The sequence below is a fragment of the Podarcis raffonei genome, chromosome 1 (genome assembly GCF_027172205.1).
Source record: "Podarcis raffonei isolate rPodRaf1 chromosome 1, rPodRaf1.pri, whole genome shotgun sequence".
Lineage (NCBI taxonomy): Eukaryota > Metazoa > Chordata > Lepidosauria > Squamata > Lacertidae > Podarcis > Podarcis raffonei.
Window position 1 is genome coordinate 40479106 of NC_070602.1, and position 18584 is coordinate 40497689.

The following is an 18584-nucleotide window of genomic DNA, read 5'->3' on the forward strand; positions in this document are numbered from 1 at the left end:
TCACATATCCACCGATATTCACGTAACCACACTTAAGAACATTTGTTTAACCTTTCCCAAAGAGGCTAATGTTGAATGGGGAAAACGGAAGATTTTAGGCTGCAGTTCCGTGGCTATTTATCTGGAAGCGTTATTCTTATTTCTGTTTTTAATTGAATTTATATACCGCCCTATACTCGCAGGTCTCAGGGAGGTTCACAGAATAAAATCAAAATATAAAACCACAAAATACATAATCAAAATAAAACAACCCAATAACACCTTCCCCCCCCCCAAAAAAACCCCAGCACATTTTAAAGGGCACAGGATGTCAATCAAATCAACCAAAGGCCTGGTTAAAAAGAAACATTTTTATGCCCTTGCTTTGAACTCAACAGGAACGACTTTAGAGTAGATGCGTGTCGCATCGGGGCAACAGGCAAATGTTAGGCATTGGCAGGGCTGGATTTAGGTTTGATGAGGCCCTCAGATACTGGAGGTAATGGGGCCCTTTATATGTTCAGCTGTCCTTTGCCAACAACAAATTGTCACTCTTTTTTGTGATGAATATATGCTATATGGTAATTTATGGACCTAATAGGTATCTAAAGTCATTTGCCACTGTTGCTGTATGTAGGTTTTATTTTATTTGTTTTCTATCTTATATTTTGAAAATGTACAATCCAGCAGTTTTTTTCCCTTTTAATTTTTTGGGGGCCCCCAAGAGAGTAGAGCCCTAAGCTATAGCTTGTTTAGCTTATACGTAAATCCGGCACTGGTGGGGAAATAAAAAACTGAAGCGAGCAGGCTTTGCAGGGAAGTTTGCACGCTCCAGTTGAGAAGCTGAGCTGACTCCGCCTAATCTAAGGCGGCTCTCTGAACAGATTCCGTGCTGCTGCTGATTATGCGGAATATCATGCACACCCGAATGTGCATGTCTCTTCTTTTCTCCCTTTTCCAAATTCCTAGCAACGGTGCCGATTTATGGGGATTAATCTGTAAGGGCGCTTGAACTGCAAGGAGGAACCAAATGGCTGGGCAGCGGGAGGGTAGCCGAGCCCCTCTGAGCGGCGCGCCGGATGGCGGGCGTTCTCGGGGGCGGGGCCGAGGCTGCTGCGGGCAATGAAGGCACCGGCGCAGGATCTGAAAATGGAGTGCGACATCCTGGACGCGCTGGAGGCTCTGGGGTGAGCGGGACGAAGGCGACGCGGCGGAGCTCGGGGCGAGGAAGTTGGGGTACCGCTGCAGAGAGGTGGTTCGGGAAGGCCGGCTGGAGAGGAGGGCCGCTCGGGGATGCGCATGCAATCCGGTTCAAATCAAGGCACCCCTTTTCAATGCAGTAGTAGCACCCCTTTTAAATACTCGCCGCCAGTGCCTTCGCTCCCTCTGAAATCCCGGGGTTCCCCTTGGCCTCCCCTTTGACCCACGTGTGCGTGGGAGAATTGTTCGTGGAGCCCGGGGTGGACCAAGTGCGGTATTTGCGCGCGCGCGCGCGCGCGCGACGCGCTTCCAAAAATCTGCTGCTCTGATTCTGCTGGTCAAAGACTGGGAGAGAAATCAAAACTGTTTGTTGTGAATACAGGTTTAAAAAAGAAAACAAAGACCTCCGGGTATCGGGGGGTATATAAATTCAAATAATAATAATAAACAAATAATATCCAAGTCTTAATGAATAATAATAGGTAGACATTTGTTTCTCAACTTCGCAGTGTCATGTGTTTAACAGGCACATAGTCTTGATTGCTCACTGAGTACCAACTGCTGAGTCCGCTCTGTTGCAACAGTATTTATCGCTTCCAAATGTGCTAATTTGATTAGTTGAATAGGAGTGCTCCCGCTTTGACCAAAGAACTTTGGTAATACATGCAAAATACATGCATTATTTTTTTAAAAAAAAGAATAGCTGGAAGTTAGGTTGGTAGAACACCATAGTAGTCTTGCAGTAATTGAAAGTAAAAATCAGTGGGTACAAATGATTATATTCTGATGTCCCACTGGCAGCCCAATCCTCCTAACATGATCACAAGGAAGAAAGCTCTGTGGTTTCAGTGTCACAGCTTCCAAGTAAGGTTGCTTAGTTATTGCAGCCTTAAACTTACTTAACTGCCCTGGCTTGCGCTTTCTTGATGGGGAAGAAAATGTACATATTGAGATGGAAGAACCCCCAGGTTTTATAGTTTGCCATGTATGCTACCATATTCCAGGGAGTTTTTATCTTCTTCATGCCCCATGTGTGGTGTCCCTGAATGAGAAATTGGCATGTGGCAAAACTAGACTCAAAACGAGATTCCATCCAACAAGCATTGGAGAAGTGTGTAAAAAATAAAAAAGGCACAATGCATTGAGGCTAGGATTACAGGCAGGGTGTAGGTCAAATGTTGCAACTGTAAACTCTTATCATGTGCTTGTATTTCACAGATGGGAGTTTTAAATGAATTTTTGTATTTCATTCTTAGTTACATAAAATGTTGCTTTCTTTTTATTGATTTCACTCACACAGCAGCACAATACTGCATGCATAACTGTGTGTGTTGGCTTGTACAGTGGTACCTATGGTTATGAACTTAATTCATTCCGGAGGTCTGTTCTTAACCTGAAACCGTTCTTAACCTGAGGTACCACTTTAGCTAATGGGGCCTCCTGCTGTCGCCGCACGATTTCTGTTCTCATCCTGAGGTAAAGTTCTCAACGCGAGGTACTACTTCCGGGTTAGCGGAGTCTGTAACCCGAAGTGTTTGTAACCTGAGGGTGTTTGTAACCAGAGGTACCACTGTACTGTACTCGCTTGCTTCTGTATTTTGTAGCAGGTGAATCAGAAGTTCACATTTATCCAGCAATGTTATAGGTGCTTGTTACAGTTCAAGCTTTTATGAACATCCTGGAAAGTTCATAGCAAAAGCCCATCTGGTCCTGCATCCTGTTTTTACAGCGGCCAACCAGATGGAAAGCCCACAAGCTCCCCCATTTTGCTCTCCATCAACAACTAGTCAAAGGCATATTGCCTTTGATATTTGAAGTACTACATAGTCTGTATGATGCATTTAGAATAACCTAGGTGTATGCCTTGGAGTGCAACGTGTGCAGTTACGCTTGGCATTTGATACAGTTATTGGCAACATGTTGAAACATTGCTGACCATTCTCTAAAAATGTTAGTACAAAAACTTAAATGGGATTTCCATCCATTTGCAGTAACAAATTTACAAACTTGTAAAGGTAAAGGTACCCCTGCACAACTCTAGGGTTGTGCGCTCATCTCACTCTGTAGACTGGGAGCCAGCGCTGTCCGCAGACACTTCCGGGTCACGTGGCCAGCGTGACAAGCTGCATCTGGCGAGCCAGCACAGCACACGGAACGCCATTTACCTTCCCGCTGGTAAGCGGTCCCTATTTATCTACTTGCACCCGGAGGTGATTTCGGACTGCTAGGTTGGCAGGCGCTGGGACTGAACGACGGGAGCGCACCCCACTGTGGGGATTCAAACCGCCGACCATATGATCGGCAAGTCCTAGGCGCTGAGGTTTTACCCACAGCGCCACCCACGTCCCTACAAACTTGTAGTTGGCTTTAAAAAAATCCAACGCCCCTGATTAATCAGGCAGAAGAATTTGATTTTTTAAATTATTTGAATACAGTGTGCATATAAATGCATGTTAAAAGAGGCATTCTCACTTTTCACACACAGGAGGAATGGTTCTTCTAAGATGAAAACATATTCTTCCGAAATAGTTTTATCCCATATGTTAATTTATTTGATAGATTAAAACTCATATAATCAACATTTGGTTGCCGCCTTAATAAATAATAAAAACAATGGTTTAATTCATTTCTGTGGAGTCAAGAGATGGAAGGAACAAATGACATAACGGTAAGAAGTAAAGTTGTTCCCCACCCCCCAGCCAAAAACCCCCCAGCCAATTCTTTTGTTACTACAAAAAATAATGTTGAGAGGCGTAATTTTACATTAGGCACTCCTCTGCATATTATACAGATTTGTTGTCGCTAAAACATATCCATATTGAAGTTCTGTTTGCTTTAAACATTTTTAAAATGGGTAAACAAAAAGAGTTATTTTTGATTCACAACCACTTTAATTGCACACACTCAACTATCCAACAATAATACACTCTTACTTTTCAATAAAGGAATATTTGTGAATGACTGAATAAATTCCACAGTGAAACGTTTTTTCTACTTTCAAATTTTAATTCCTGTACTTAGGTCATATGTTTTGTGTTCTGTATTTTGCTCCCCAGGTACAAAGGCCCTCTTTTGGATGAAGATGCCCTCAATAAAGCAGCTGAGAGTGGTCTGGCTTCACAAGACTTCTGCGATCTTTGTGTTTGGTTAAGTTCCCAAATACAGCCGTTGTGTGACTTGGAAGAAAGCATCTCCTCAACAGCTGGTAATTTGACATGATTTTAATCTGTTGGAATCTTGTTTGTGTGTTTGTCATAGCTTTCCATTTTGTAATTTATCTATAAACATCTCATGAATGTTTCACTTTGGAAATAAATTTGTTGTGGAGATAATTGAAGTGATTTTTGACATTCTGCTGTGATATTAACACGATTAATGAAGAAAAGTAGTGATGTTTCTGCAGTCTTTCTAACCTGGGGAACTGGATGTATTATCGAAGGGGGGATATTGTGTTTGTTTTGTCACCTGATTGAACAGATCATGCACTCAAAAAAATTAAGAGGATTCTTTTATATTGGTGAACATGACCCTAAAACCTTCATTGCTTGAACCGAAACTCAAACACAAGCACTTTAAAACAGGAAAGGTACCTGACTTCGCCCTACAAAGGCAGACAAAAAGAGACCCTAGCCTTTTTCAGGTGTAACCAATGGAATGCAGAAAAGGTCTCACATGTGAGTTGTAACACACAGTGTTGATTTCAGTTGCCTTCTAGCTTGTGAAACTCTGCAGAGCTGGGAGCCTCTTGTATGCAGCCAGGAGCAGCGAGGAATGAAGCGCCTTATATTTTTCTTGTTTTCCTTTCCCCCCTCCAATTTTAAAGGTGTGGCTTATTTTCAGGTGCGGTTTATATTCAGGCCAATACGGTAATGGGTTTATACTTGTTGTTCTTTGCTGCTGCAAAATACAAAATACCCTGCACAAAAATAAATTCAAGTTGTGTTTCTCTGCCATTCATTCTTTTTGTTGGACTGACTTAATTCTGGAGGATATGATATTAGTTCAGAGCATCACATTATTCTGATTTTTAAAATTAGTTTTTTTCAGCAAAATGTTATCTAAAAATCTTAAGAGCAATTTGTATGATTTTTTTTTCTGAATTAGTTCACCTGGTTCCCAACTATTTTTTTAAGCACCAGAGCTGGAACCTGATACGAGGGTTTTTTAAGTGTATGACACTTTCTTCCCCTATATGTTCTGTTAAAGGTGGTGAAGACGTTGAAAGTTTACAGCTTGAGATGAGTGGCTTTTTAAAAGAGCTGGCTTGTCCATATTCAACACTTGTGTCTGGAGAAATTAAAGAGCGGTTAAAAAAGAAAGAAGATTGTCTTAAAGTCCTATGTAAGTTACCAGAGTCTTTCTGTTTGCAGTTTTGCAGGTGACTGTTTTGTTTCACACAGCATTCTGGAGACAGAAAAAGCCCACTTTTTCTGGCCTTGTACAGCCTACATCCAGTCTTATGCATCGCAGTAGCCGCATGGCAGCCGAGAATAATATTTGAAACCCGGGTACAATAGTTTACAACTGAACAAAAAAAGGTCCACTTTATGCTGCCATATATCTGCCTGTCAGGAAGTCACAGGGCTGGTTTCCACTGCTGACTTCTACCCCATTACATTTCTGCATTTATAACTGGGCAGAGAATGGTTTGCGTGACCTGGGCTCTGTTTGGAATCAGGCAAACATTATTTCTAGACCAGCTGCTCCTTTCAAGAGTGCAGCCTGGTTCTTGCTAATCTTTCTCCAAGTAATTGCGACAGGATTGGTCAGTATGAACCAACCAACAGATTATTTCCTCGAAGGGGGAAGAGGGAGCAATGCTTTCTCTAGATGTGGATTTCCTAACACGTCATTAAATTATTGACTGATAATCTGAAAAGGAAGTTTATATCAAAATATATTTCAGATGCATTTTTCATCGTTCATTATTACTTAAAACATTATTATGTGCAACAGTTGTAGCAAGGGTGTGGAACCCAGGAAGGTTGCTCACTGCCTGGTCTCTGTAGCCCATAGGCTGAAAAAAGTCGTAACACTGACATGGCTTTTAAATTCTTTTCTTTGCATCTTGTTTAATTTTCATATAGCATTAATCTTACTGGTTTGCTTGTTGAAACACATTCATGGATCCTTCTCTAGCTTTTACGTATCTTCCCCCCCCCTCCAGTATTTTTAAGCACAGAACTTCAGGCTTTGCAGATATTGAAATTGAAAGAACGTAAAAGTTCTCATTTGACGAAGAATAATGACATCCACCAAGAAATCCAAATGATCTGCGATGTCCTGAGTCTACCAAAGTCATCATCTTCATCTTCTGATATTCCGGTCTTATTAAGCAATATAGAGTCAAAGGTACAGTGTGTATTTTCTACCTTCGAGTGCCATGAGTTTTGTACATCTGCACAGCCCCAGTCCCCTGTAAAAAAAACATCAAGGAGTTGAAAGGGCCTTCTCAGGGTGACAGGCAGATAGGATACCTGCTTAGGAGCTTTTTTTCAGTGGGAACTCACCAGAAGTCGGTTCCAACACCTCTCAGGTGAGTTCTGGCACCTCTCAGGTGGGCACCATTGCCATTCTAAAACATAGAGGGAGGCGCCCATGGTGAGTTCTGACACCCCCTTTTCTAGAAGAATGGCACAGCTAGTAGTTGCTCTGAAATGCCCTATGTTTTTGTTCAACTGGAAAGAATTATGGCATCAGGGGAAGCCTGCATAGTTGTTGCCCATAGAGCCCCACCTTGGGCAAAAGATTCCTGCATTACAGGGAGTTGAACTACATGATCATCATGGTCCCTTTCAACTACAGTTCTGTGATTCTGATTCCCCACCCACCCACCCTCAAGTGTGTGTGGTAGCGATGGAGCCTGCATTGGTAAGGACAGCCATACAACCCCTTTCCTCATTAGATGTCCCTTCATGTGTGAAGAAATCTGCACAGGAACCCAGAAAGAAGTCTAGGTGACTGTAGCAGCTCTTATGTGTGGTAGCTGTTTTGCCTGCCCTTTGACCCTCTCCACACTGCTGTCCCCTTGCTTACTCTGGCTGCAGCACCTAGCATCTTCTCACAACAGCAGTTGAAGAAGAAAGGTAGTGTTTCACTCCTAAGTGAACCAGCCGGGAACACGGCATTCTTCCATACTTGGGCACAGGCAGGAGGAGTCAGTTATGTGGTGAGGGGGAAGAAGCATCTGGCCTGCCTGTGTGAATCATCTCATAAGATGACATTGAGAGAAAGGATCCAATTGTCTTTGTGGAAATTCTATTGTACTTTAGTGTCACTATGTAGATACACAGGATTCTTGTAATTGGTTTTATATAAATATATGTATCTCTTACTTTTTCAGGTTAAGGACATTTTATCAAAAATGCCAAACACTTACTTGGGCAAATCTCTGCTTAAAACTCCTTTGAATGCAGATCAAATGGTAAAAATTAAGTTTTTTCACTTTTATATTCAGTAGCATACAAATACCTGCTGAAATTGATTGCGGCTTTTTGCTTTTCTGTCTTTATTTGGATCAAAAGTGAATGCATTCTTCTATGATTTTTGACATAAAAGAAGAAATTTGTAGCACCTGCAGTTGAAAACTGTTGTGACTATTTAAAGTATTTTCTGTATTTTAGACTGCTATTGAACTGTTTTGTGCTCCAATGCCATAGGGAAGGTTGGAAAAAATAAACGAGACTCTTCTCAGTGAATATGAATGCCGTCGTCGTATGTTAATGAAGCGCTTAGACGTAACTGTACAGTCCTTTGGTTGGTCCGATAGAGCAAAGGTAAACATGTTTTATCATCAACTTCCTGGTAGCTGACTCTCCTGTGGTTCCATAAGCATTTAATTGATGATGCACAATTTGTTAATATAACAGTTTTATATTGTAAATACTAGAGAGAATCCCAGTTACTGGTTTCTCTCTACATTCAAGGGCATGGTGGGTTGTTGTTTTTTAAGGGATTGTATTAGATATTTTTCTGTTATAAATACCAGTTCAAAGGTGTACATATAGCCAAGAACTTGTGTGCAACTGCAGTTTCTTTGAAATTCCTTCTGCATGAGTGCTGGCAGCTGAAGAGACAAGCTGCTACTTAAACTGAAAACTGGCTTGCAACTTTGGCAGTGGGAGCTATGAAGCAAAAACAACAACACCTTAAAATAAAGCTCTGAATGCATGTATGATTCATTTTACCTCCTAACTGCAACCTTCCTCATCTATAGCATTACTCAAATAGCGACAAATGTTGTTAAGGCGTTTGGCCAGCTGTTCCTCTTGTTGCAAGGACAAGTGATACTAGACTGCAAAAAGGAACACATGGCATATTGGACATAACTTAAAAGTGCTCCCCGCTTTTGTTTTAATATTTCTGCAACTCTGCAATATGTCTACATTTATTTTTAAGGTGAAAATAGATGATATTGCAAGGATTTATCAACCCAAACGTTATGGACTCTCTCCTAAATCAACTATTTCAGTAGCCCATCTTCTAGCAGCTCGTGAAGACTTGTCGAAGATCATAAGAACAAGCAGTGGGTCGTCACGAGAAAAGACCGTTTGCTCTATCAATAAGGTAGGATCTCCCCCTCATGCAAGATGAGCTTTAGGAGCTTTCTTGAGCTGACCCAACCATTCATAATACGCCAGTGCTTGTGAACATGTCTAATGTGTGAAGTGCTTAATAACTGCATGTCTTCCTGGTAATCTAATGAGGTTGGTAACTGTGCACTGAGAAATCTGAATTCCTCTGGCTTTATTCTTATTATTGGATTATTTATTAAATTTGTATACCACCCCTATACCTGTAGATCTCAGGGCGTTGATAGGAGAGCATCTCCTGGAAGCCCCATGTGCTCAGTGATGGGGGGAATATGGAATAGAAATGTACTAAAATTAAATTTAAAAACTTTGCTTCCATTGCAGGTCTTGATGGGAAGAGTACCAGATCGTGGAGGCAGACCAACAGAAATTGACCCACCACCACCTGAAATGCCCCCTTGGCAGAAGAGACAAGATGGTGGTGGTAGAGGGGGAAGAGGAGGAGGAGGAGGTCGAGGAGGAGGGGGTGGCTGGGGGGGAGGGGGTGGTGGTCGAGGAGGGGGAGGAGGGGGTGGAGGTTGGAGAGGAGGGGGAGGGGGTTTTCAAGGGAGGGGAGGAGGCTACGGTGGGAGAGGTGGGTATGGCGAGTCATATGGTGGAAGGGGAGGGGGGGGAGGCTACAGGAGATACTGATACCACTAAATGTTAACTGACACAAACTGTTCATTGGGAGTCTGGGATAAATTGTAGCTGACTTTGCAGCATGATGTTTGAATTATGTTGGTCATGCTTTTTTGAAAATTACAATATTCGGTTCCCTATAAATCACTTTGCTCATGATAGCTTTCCTCCACATGCGACTTCCTTTTATGAGCTTGCATGTACGTGTGTGCATTTGTCAGACGTGATGATCTATATGTGGTCTAAAACCATGGTTAGCAGGGAGTTCCTGTATGCAGCGTCTGTGAGAGACTGTGAGCCCAGAGAACATGCAAGGTTTTCTGTATAGAAGTGATATCAAATGTTCCATGTGCGCAATGGCCTTAAATGTTTTAAGTGTAAAATAGCGGTTAAAGAAGCAAGTGGATTTTTTGACTCTGAGATCTGGATTTTTATGTAATAAGAGAAGCTTCGGAAACATGAGCATTAACAAAATAAAACAGAATATAAAATTAAAATTGATTTTCTTTGTAAGTTTTCAAATTGCAGTGATTCCCTCAAACGTGGGAAGCATTGTATATTAGATTTGGCCTCCAATTTCTTCAAAATGTTTATGAAAAATGTAGAAATGTATACTAGCTGTAATGTTATCGGATTCAAAATTAAAACTGCAGGAGGTTTCCATGAAAATGCTGGGGGGATGCAAGTCTGTATTTTTTGCAGTGACAATAATTGGAGGTCTGCATTTTTTGGTTGGCCTTGCTAGCCAAGCCAAAAATTGTGATTGCCAGGCTATTTCTGCTTGCCAGCTGGCTGGCTGCAAGCAAACACCTTCTCCCAACAGCAAAAAAAGATTGCTCCTTTCCTGTAGGAAACACTGGAGGAAAGTATTCCAGCTTCACCTGATGCATGGCCAAGTCTCTCTGCTGAGTAGCTGCTGAAGGTGTCTTCATCTCCTCACTTCTCTTTCCTGTGAGAAAGAAAGGGGGATAGTGCAAGCTTCTGCTGATGCTTGATGGTGCGGCACAGAGACCCACCACTGAGCAGCGGCTGCAGGTAACTCCCCCCTCTCTTCTCTTCTCTGCAAGAATGTGGGGCCTCTTGCTCCAAACTTTCCTCCTAACCTTGTAGCTGAGGAGGACTCAGGGAGCACAGCAAAACTGCTGGGAGGCTACCCACCAACTCTTACTGCTTCTAAGTTGAAAGGAAGGGTTTACACACCACTTGATGTGGTGAGCATAATTGCCAATGCCATAACCCAATATGGAAAAGACAAAATTCCAAACATCAGGAGTTCCATAAAATTGACCTATACCATGAACTTACAATAAAACTAACTGGTCCCCAGTGTGTTCTACCAGAGTTGGCTGTTGAGAAGGAAGGAAAAAATGTGTGCGCATGGGCCTAGAAATGTTATCCTTGCAACTTTCCCCTCCCACCTGATGTCATTCTTACATCATCGTTGCTTCCTAATAAGTAAGCACAGGGGCTGGAAATATTTGACAAAGCTAACCACTAGAGCAAGCAGAAGAATAGGACAGTGGAACCTCGGTTTTCGAGCATCTTGGGAACCAAACAATTCGGAACCCAAACGCCGAAACCCAGAAGTAATTGCTTCCGTTTTCAAACACGCCTCGGAAGTCGAACGGCTTCTGAGGTGTGTTTCTCCGTTTTTTCAATGGATTTTGCTGATCGCCCATTGATCCTTGGTTTTTGGATATTTCAGAAGTCGAACAGTCTTCGGGAATGGGTTGCGTTTGAAAACCAAGATTCCACTGTTGGGGCCTCTTTTCTTCCCTGGGAGAAAACGAGTTTTTGTCCTCCTTCCTTGTATACAGAGTTACGTACACACATATCCTAAGCTCATTCTAGCTGTTAGATAGTACAGAGTTGGTGTTTTTAGTTAGCTATATATGGAGAGCAGGTTATACAACTATCCCCAGCTAGAAGGAAAGAAAGCGAAGGGTGGAATATTACAAATATTCTCTCTTCCCAAGCATGATCGGCTTGCCAGATGGAGCCACCCCCTCTCCTCCCCTACATGCTGTTCTGGGGTTCTGTGAGCCAGAGGTTGGGGAAAGCCTGAAAGTCTTTGCACAGGGCTTCCCTTGACAGCATTCATTAAGTAAATTCCACCCTAAGACATCTATCTACCCTGTTTTTTAAAATGTAGACTATTTTTTTAAAAACATTCCTCACCCTTTGCAAATTACAATATATTTCAAAACGGTAAATTACTGGCAGTTTTGATCCCTATACAGGTGTGTCTTGTCAACCTATAAAAAATGCAATAAATTAAACTTGCTTGATTTTTGAATGTTTCTATAAATCAGTTTTTTGTACGTTTTAAACCTGAACTGTATTTTGTGAAACACATTTTCTGTAAATAGTTTTGTGTTAAGAGCAATTCCATTTATGTTTGAACACTTTCCTTTTAAAAATGCTTGTGGACATAGTGAAAACCTTGTGCTTTTTGACAACCAACTGGAGAGTATTTTGTGTTTAAGAAATAGGTTGTTTACACCTGTGAGCACTGAGAAATAAAGTACTGTAAAGCTGTCATCAGTGTAGCTTTTTGTACATTGAATACTACTGGCTAGCTACAGTCTGCAAGAGGGGCAGGCCTGTGATCAGGAACCAGCAGTATGGGGAATGGCAGTGGCAATGGTGCTTGAAATTAAATAACACAAAGCGGTAGATCAGGGCAACTTCTATTTTTCTTCAATCTTTATGCAAGCTTTTCTGGAACGCTGTATCATAAGCAGTGTTTTCCCATGTCTCCCTTCACAGCTGGCAATTGCACACCCCACCCCCGATCTCCAGGAAGGGACAGTCATAGCTCAGTGGTAGAACATCAGCTTTGCATGCAGAATGTGCAAATGTAGAGTGGCCATGGTCAATTTTTGCATGCAGCCCTAGATGTGGCCCCTCACACTGAAAAAGATGCCTCATCTCTGCTAAGACTACAAGAGCCCTTCTGGATCATGCCAAAAGCTAGAGGCCTATAAGAATCTCATAAGCATTTGTGAGTCTCAGCAACTGATACTTGGAGGCAGAACATAGCCACTGACATCCTTATCCCCCATGAATTAGTTTATTCCTCTTTTAAAGCTATAATAATTGGCAGCCATCACTGCAACTTGTGGCAGCAAATCCCCTCATTTGCCTATGCACTGTGTGAAGGTGCTTTCTTTTGTCTGCTCTGAACCTTCCAACATTCAGCTTCATTAGGTGGCTCCAGTTTCCAGCTTTATGAGAAAAGAAGAAAGACTTCTCTTTATCCATTTTGCCCATGTGATGCATAATCAGGAGTTTGAAGTAGATTACCGGGAGAAAGCAAAAGTTAAAAAGGCAGATCAAGAGATTATCATAATTCACCTGAAGCTTGGTTCTCTTACAAATGTGATCTACATACGGACAGCTGTTATTTATTCTTTGGCATCATGTAAGAACTAGTATGTTTCTAATTTGATGGATGCAGTTAATTCTCAAGCCTTCATGTCTGTCTGATGGTAAATACCAGCTGTCACCACGTGGGGTGCACCTGCATTAGGAAACATTCTCTGCATGGAACTGAGAGAGGCAGGATCAAAATCTCAGCACCTTATGCCAAAAATAATTATGGGAATTGCATCTGGCTGATCAGCTAATAACTGAAAGTCTTTGGAGGCTCTTGCCAGACCCAAGGCTACCACAGATAGTTTAAGAACAGAGCACAAAAAATTACTGTGTAACTTAATTTTAATAAATATCAAACAAAAAAATTGCACTTTAGCCAACCTTTATAGCCTGTACATTTTATAGATCAGTTTCTTTCATTGTGATAGTTTCACATATATCACGGTCAATGAAAGCAATTTATTTAAAGAAAAATAACACACAATTGGTGTTATAACGTATTTCTAATACTTTTTTATTTTACTATTTTCATCTTGTTTGAACAACAGTAAATGTGAGGTGACTGGCATAAATATAAGACAACAGGCCTAACAAGGTGCCAAGTTTGTGTTGCTTTGGCATGTGTATTTGGCACAAAGAATGCTGAGGGAAAGACGGTGAGCTAGGTCAGTACCACCCATGGACAGCTGAATGTAAAGATACTGTCTTTCAAAAGTTCAAAATGGCTGCCATGCGTGTGCTAGAGCAGTAATACATGCACTTGCTTGCATTGGAGATGACCCATACCTATGTTTCCTTGACAAAACCATACTTGTTAACAGAACTGTGCTTGTGGCACCAAAGCCTTGCCACAAACCATGCATGCAGCTGCTTGAGAGGATAAAACTACAGACTAAGCTTATGGGAGTTCACCCCAAGATAAATCCCAGTGAGTTCCACAAGGCTCATTGTCGTGCAAGTGTCCCCAGAATTATGACCTTCATTTATTTTATGTACTCTGGTCTAGCCAAATATCCTGAGTCAATATAAAAATACTGAATGACGAAGCAGTGCAGAATCATAAAAACCAATCGTTCACAGAGGTTAAATTTCAGCCCAACTCAGAAAGGCAACTATATCAAATGCTCTTCAAAATAGTAACAGAGCTGGCAAGAGTTGCCACTGAAAAGACTGTCGTCTAAGTCACACCCTGTTTATACCTCAGATAGTTGTGGCATTCTTAGCAGAGAGAGCCTCATTGGATCATACTGGATGTGAAGGGCTTCCTTCAGATAACAAGTCATTTGGGCCTTTAAAAGTCAGTACCAATTCTCTGAAATCTGCCCACAAATTAATTAGCAAACCAGTCCAAATGTAGCTCTTTTAGGGCCGATGTAATTTGTTTCTTCTTACTATTTCTTATTAATAGCTTGGTCTGCTGCACTCAGGACAAACTGAGCTTTCCACACAGTCCTCAACGGCATTTCCCCATTATGCTAATCAAATCTAGGTTTACCAATACATGCATGTTGAGGGCAAGGTCTTTGTTTCCTGGGAAAGGGTACAACTAGTGCCCCATGTGTAACTTGAAAAATGCACTCCTACTCATCACTGCTCATGTGGGCCCAGGTAGCATTTCCAAGCATCTTACCCAGGGCAGGTGCTCCTATCTACTACCATATTTACTAATAATTAACATGCTTGTCTTAAACAAACTGATTATCAACCTTCCTCAATCTCATAACTCACTCTAAGCACCCATTAAGAATTTTGACTGCCTCACTGGGATTTGAGAAGGTAAGCTATAATCAGGTACCACCAGCCTACTAATGACACTGTCATGCAAAACCTCACACCATTGCCATGCAGATGTTAAAACAATGTGTGAGACAAAATGGAATCCAAGTATTATGGCTCAGTTAACCACTCCATAAACATTCAAAGATTCTTACAGAAGGTTAGTTTAAGGTGAAATCCTACTATCCTCTCCATGTTTTGGGGCAGAAAACAAGGCATGCCCCAGAGAACACTTCATTGCAACTGTGGAAACCACTGCCATCAGTGCTCAGATGACAAGGAGGAAGGGAAATGTGTGTGTTACGAGTAGACCAACTAGTCTAATACCAGTTTTGACGGGATACTTTGTAGGTTTGCCCAGAAAGAAAATGGCTGCCTGTGAGAAGACTGCTGAAGGAGGGCAAATGTTTGCAAAGGAAAAAGCAAACTTGCCAGATGTGTCAGTTTAGCTTTTCATTTCTATGTTCCCTAGATTGTTCTTGTTTAGTGTATAGCTTCTAAGAATCAACACAGTTCACATAGGTTTTAGAAAATCATGCTTGGTCAATTTTAAATATTACATATATATTTACAGTTTGTAAAGTGTAGTTACTTTATCAGCTCAGCTAACAATAAGAACAGGTGCTAGTTCCTTCAACTCACAAATTTACATTACAGAAGCTGCTCACATAAATAATCTTACAAGCCTCTTACTCTAGGCTTTGTAAGTGAAAGTACAAAAAAAGTTATTTAAGCATGAAATTACTCCAAAAGGAGTAAGCATACACAGTGGAACACAAAGTAGAAACACCACCATTTCTGGGCACATCATAATGTCATTCTTGTAAAAAATAAATTATAGACTCAATTTGAAGCCAGAGATTTAACCAGAAGTTGTGAATAAATATTAACACAAGCTACAGAAAGGGTCACAAGTGTCTGATACCATATTTTACAGTGCATCGTTTATGTGTCAGTTCTAGAATCATGATCAGATGGAAATCTAAAGTGATTTTCGCAAGACAACACAAAGCAGCTTTTAGCATCTCTAATGCTATTTGTCCACAGGTCGAACGAATACGTATTGATTGTGCAGGGCTACAGTTTTGAATTATTAATCTTAATTATGCCAACCCTCCAAGGGCAGTAAGGTTGGCTGTAGAGGTAGGGGGTGTATCCAGCACTGCAGTGTCATTCGCATAACAGGCGCCTGCGCACATAATAAAGTTCCCCCTCTTCCTTTCCTGCTGCCTGCAGTCAGCCCCCCCATTCCACCCCCGTGGCCTCATGCCCTCAAAATCAGCTCCAAATGCTTGTGAGATATTCTGGAGCAGATTTGTTTGGGGGAGGGTGTGTGCTGGTGGTCCATGAGCAGATTTCGGGACCGTTGTGTGTGTTAACCTTGCACACCGAGAGCTACACTGAATTCCACCCCTTGTTATGAAGGCAGCAAGAGTAATTCTTGCCATAATTCCAAATGCCGTCATTTCAGCCAAACAAAGGGCAAACTGTTTGAAACCTGTTGACAAGGCATGCATACGCCCACAAGTACTAATATCAGGCAGGACAGGGAAGACTGAACAGGAATACCTCTGTTTAAAAACCTGCCGCTCTGCATACGTTTGAATGCATCGCCCTCAAAGGTCCCATTGCCTTTACTGTCCTCCTGGCTACAAGCAGTCTCCATGTTCCCTGCTGTCCAATATGTGGTTTCTTCGAATGCTGAGGAATTCAATTTTCTTATGTGCCTGTTTAAGCCGTAGCTTTAAAGCTTCATTCTCTGTTGTAAGGATGTTTCTCTCCTAAGCAAAAAACACAGGTTGGTGTCATCCGAGCAGAATATACTTTAAAGAACAGTTTCGGTATCTACAGTCCTCCTTAGCAGAAACACTTGCTTGACTAGCATCTTATTCTCCAGGTTCACTTAACTATTATTCAAATTATAACAGCTTGAACAGTACATGGAGTGAAAAATAAACAGCTGTCTGCATAAGAGAGGAGCAATTACTGCTACTGCATCTCTCAAGAAAACGAGACATGCTCTCACGTGCAAAAGACAACATTTAATCAAGACTCTAAGAGAACACATCTGTCTAATATATAGTTTTTTTGCCTTCTGCATTGTAGGCAATGCGAAGGGAGAAGGGAAATGTCGCTCCATCCCAACCTGACTACAAGAAAATGGCAGAGGAATGGATTTGATGGTAGCTCTGCCATTCTCTCCCCAGCCCAGTCAATGAGATTACAAGGTGGGATTGCTTTGTTATCAGGCTTCCACCCCAATGACACTCATTAGGCAGCCGACAGCTACTTCCCTTAAAAGTATCACATCCCTTATAACTATTTGACATTTAGCAGTAGATATATCAGGGATGTTACCTACCAACTGAACAAAATTGAACCTGGGTCTTCCCAGTTTATTCTGACTTTCTCAAACTGGTTCCCATTTGTCATAGTGGTAATACTGCACACTGTGTTATTTATTACATGTGATTCTTAGAAACTGTTTGCAGTACCTGCTCTAATTCCTGGTATGTGGGTTTTAGAGCACAGGGCTCCTGCTTTGCTTTTTGACTGCAGTCCTTGTTTTCCCATTTCACATACGCCTTTTTACGACTAAGAACCGGGCTGGGACACGTCGACAGCGGAGTAGGCTGCAGAAGAGTGTTTTCAGGTAGCGTTCCTGGCTCTCTCTGTTGCCTGGGGAGCCCATCACTATGTGCCACCACTAAGTCAGTTTGCGTACTCTTGTGTACCACAGATGGCTTTAGCCTCACTGAGATCTTTTGAGCCGACACCCCCATAAGCATAATAGTTCTGTCTTTGCTCCCTTCACTGTGCTCCACAACTTCTCCGTTAGGAAATGGAAATCCTCCCTCCTCCAGACCTGTAGGGGATGGGAAAATGAGGAGATGGGAAAACACACAAATATATAAATATGGGAGATGAAAGCAGGGCAGTGGTTAAAATGAGTTGCATGCTATCCTTTAAACTTAATTATCAAAGTAGGTGAAATGCTTTCCTGATATAACTACGTATCATTCTTCCCAGACTTCTCTTTCTATCCATTGTTTCCCACTTACTTAATTAATATCACTCCTGGCTGCATTGGTGAAGTGAAGAAACAAAACATCTACATGATCCGTAATGTGGAGATAATAATATAGGGCTTTTGCGAGCATTACTGAAAATTTATTGAAAACATGTATATCTTGCTATTCCACTTTTTAAAGAAAGGCACGCAACGTGGTTTACAGCTAGGATTCTAACTCCCATAATCCCTAGCTAGCAGGACCAGTAGTCTGATATGATGAGATCTGAAGTCCAACAATACCCAGGGACCCCAGGTTTAAGAAAGGCTGCTATATGGGGTAATGGTGTAGGAGTGGAATGAAGTTGGGCTAACCCATTCTCTTCATTCATGAATTCTTCATAAGAAACTTTCTCACCATGCATGTGTTCTTTGAGCCCCATGGGACAAAGACTGGATGCAAGGGCTGAAGCAGGGCTGTTGTCTACTGCTGGGACTTTGGCTCTTCTCTTGCATTCAAATACAACCAGATCTTTGCATTGCTTGTGGCAGTTCATTCCACAATCTGCAAACAAATACAAACAAGGAAAGGTCATTGGCTTGAAAGCAAAAACTAAGCAGGGGGAGGGGTGTCATTTCCCACCCCATGAAGCCAAAGTTATTTCCTCTGTAGAAACCCCACAAAATGCTAAAAAAAACCCCAACTTACAGCACAAGTCGATGCATGATTGACTCTGCTATGTCCAATGTTGCTTACTCCCTACTAAGGGTGATTAGGATTGCAGCCATAGTTGTAATAAGCAAGGATGGAGTACTTTCCTTTACTATGAGTTACTTCTTGTGCCACTTTCATATTTATTAATGCAATATTTAATTCAGATCACATGGCTGTGTTACATTCTGCTGCTGCTGCTTAGTATCCAAGCAATACAATCACCTACCATTTAATGTCCAAAATGTGTGAGTGTAGGAGGGAATGATTCCTTAAATTATCTAAGTTGTTTTCTAGAAGGATGCAGGATCCGAAA

General features: G+C 41.7%; 2 protein-coding genes across 3 annotated transcripts in view; one reads left to right on the forward strand and one right to left on the reverse strand.

Moving 5' to 3' along the window:
* The first annotated feature begins 1040 nt into the window (after positions 1-1040).
* Positions 1041-9893, forward strand: FAM98B (family with sequence similarity 98 member B). Its single transcript, XM_053381840.1, has 8 exons — positions 1041-1166; positions 4236-4384; positions 5386-5520; positions 6347-6531; positions 7523-7603; positions 7839-7955; positions 8578-8745; positions 9096-9893. The coding sequence occupies exons 1-8, from the start codon at positions 1102-1104 to the stop codon at positions 9402-9404; spliced, it is 1209 nt and encodes a 402-aa protein (XP_053237815.1). The 5' UTR covers positions 1041-1101; the 3' UTR covers positions 9405-9893.
* A 5005-nt stretch (positions 9894-14898) lies between these two features.
* The window catches only part of RASGRP1 (RAS guanyl releasing protein 1), a 44573-nt gene continuing 40887 nt past the window's right edge, over positions 14899-18584 (reverse strand). For both annotated transcript variants that reach the window (XM_053381807.1, XM_053381815.1), the window contains 3 exons: positions 17975-18121; positions 17042-17412; positions 14899-16327 (listed from right to left, as the gene is read on the reverse strand). In XM_053381807.1, the coding sequence (XP_053237782.1) occupies positions 16196-16327; positions 17042-17412; positions 17975-18121 (650 nt within the window). In that variant the 3' untranslated portion in view covers positions 14899-16195. The remainder of the gene's footprint in view (positions 16328-17041; positions 17413-17974; positions 18122-18584) is intronic.

Excerpts from the sequence above, each read along its gene's own strand:
- FAM98B (XM_053381840.1), top strand. The coding sequence starts at position 1,102 with ATGAAGGCACCGGCGCAGGATCTGAAAATGGAGTGCGACATCCTGGAC. Across the intron at positions 7,604-7,838 it reads CTTTGAATGCAGATCAAATG|GGAAGGTTGGAAAAAATAAA; the intron begins GTAAAAATTAAG and ends CCAATGCCATAG. Across the intron at positions 8,746-9,095 it reads CCGTTTGCTCTATCAATAAG|GTCTTGATGGGAAGAGTACC; the intron begins GTAGGATCTCCC and ends CTTCCATTGCAG.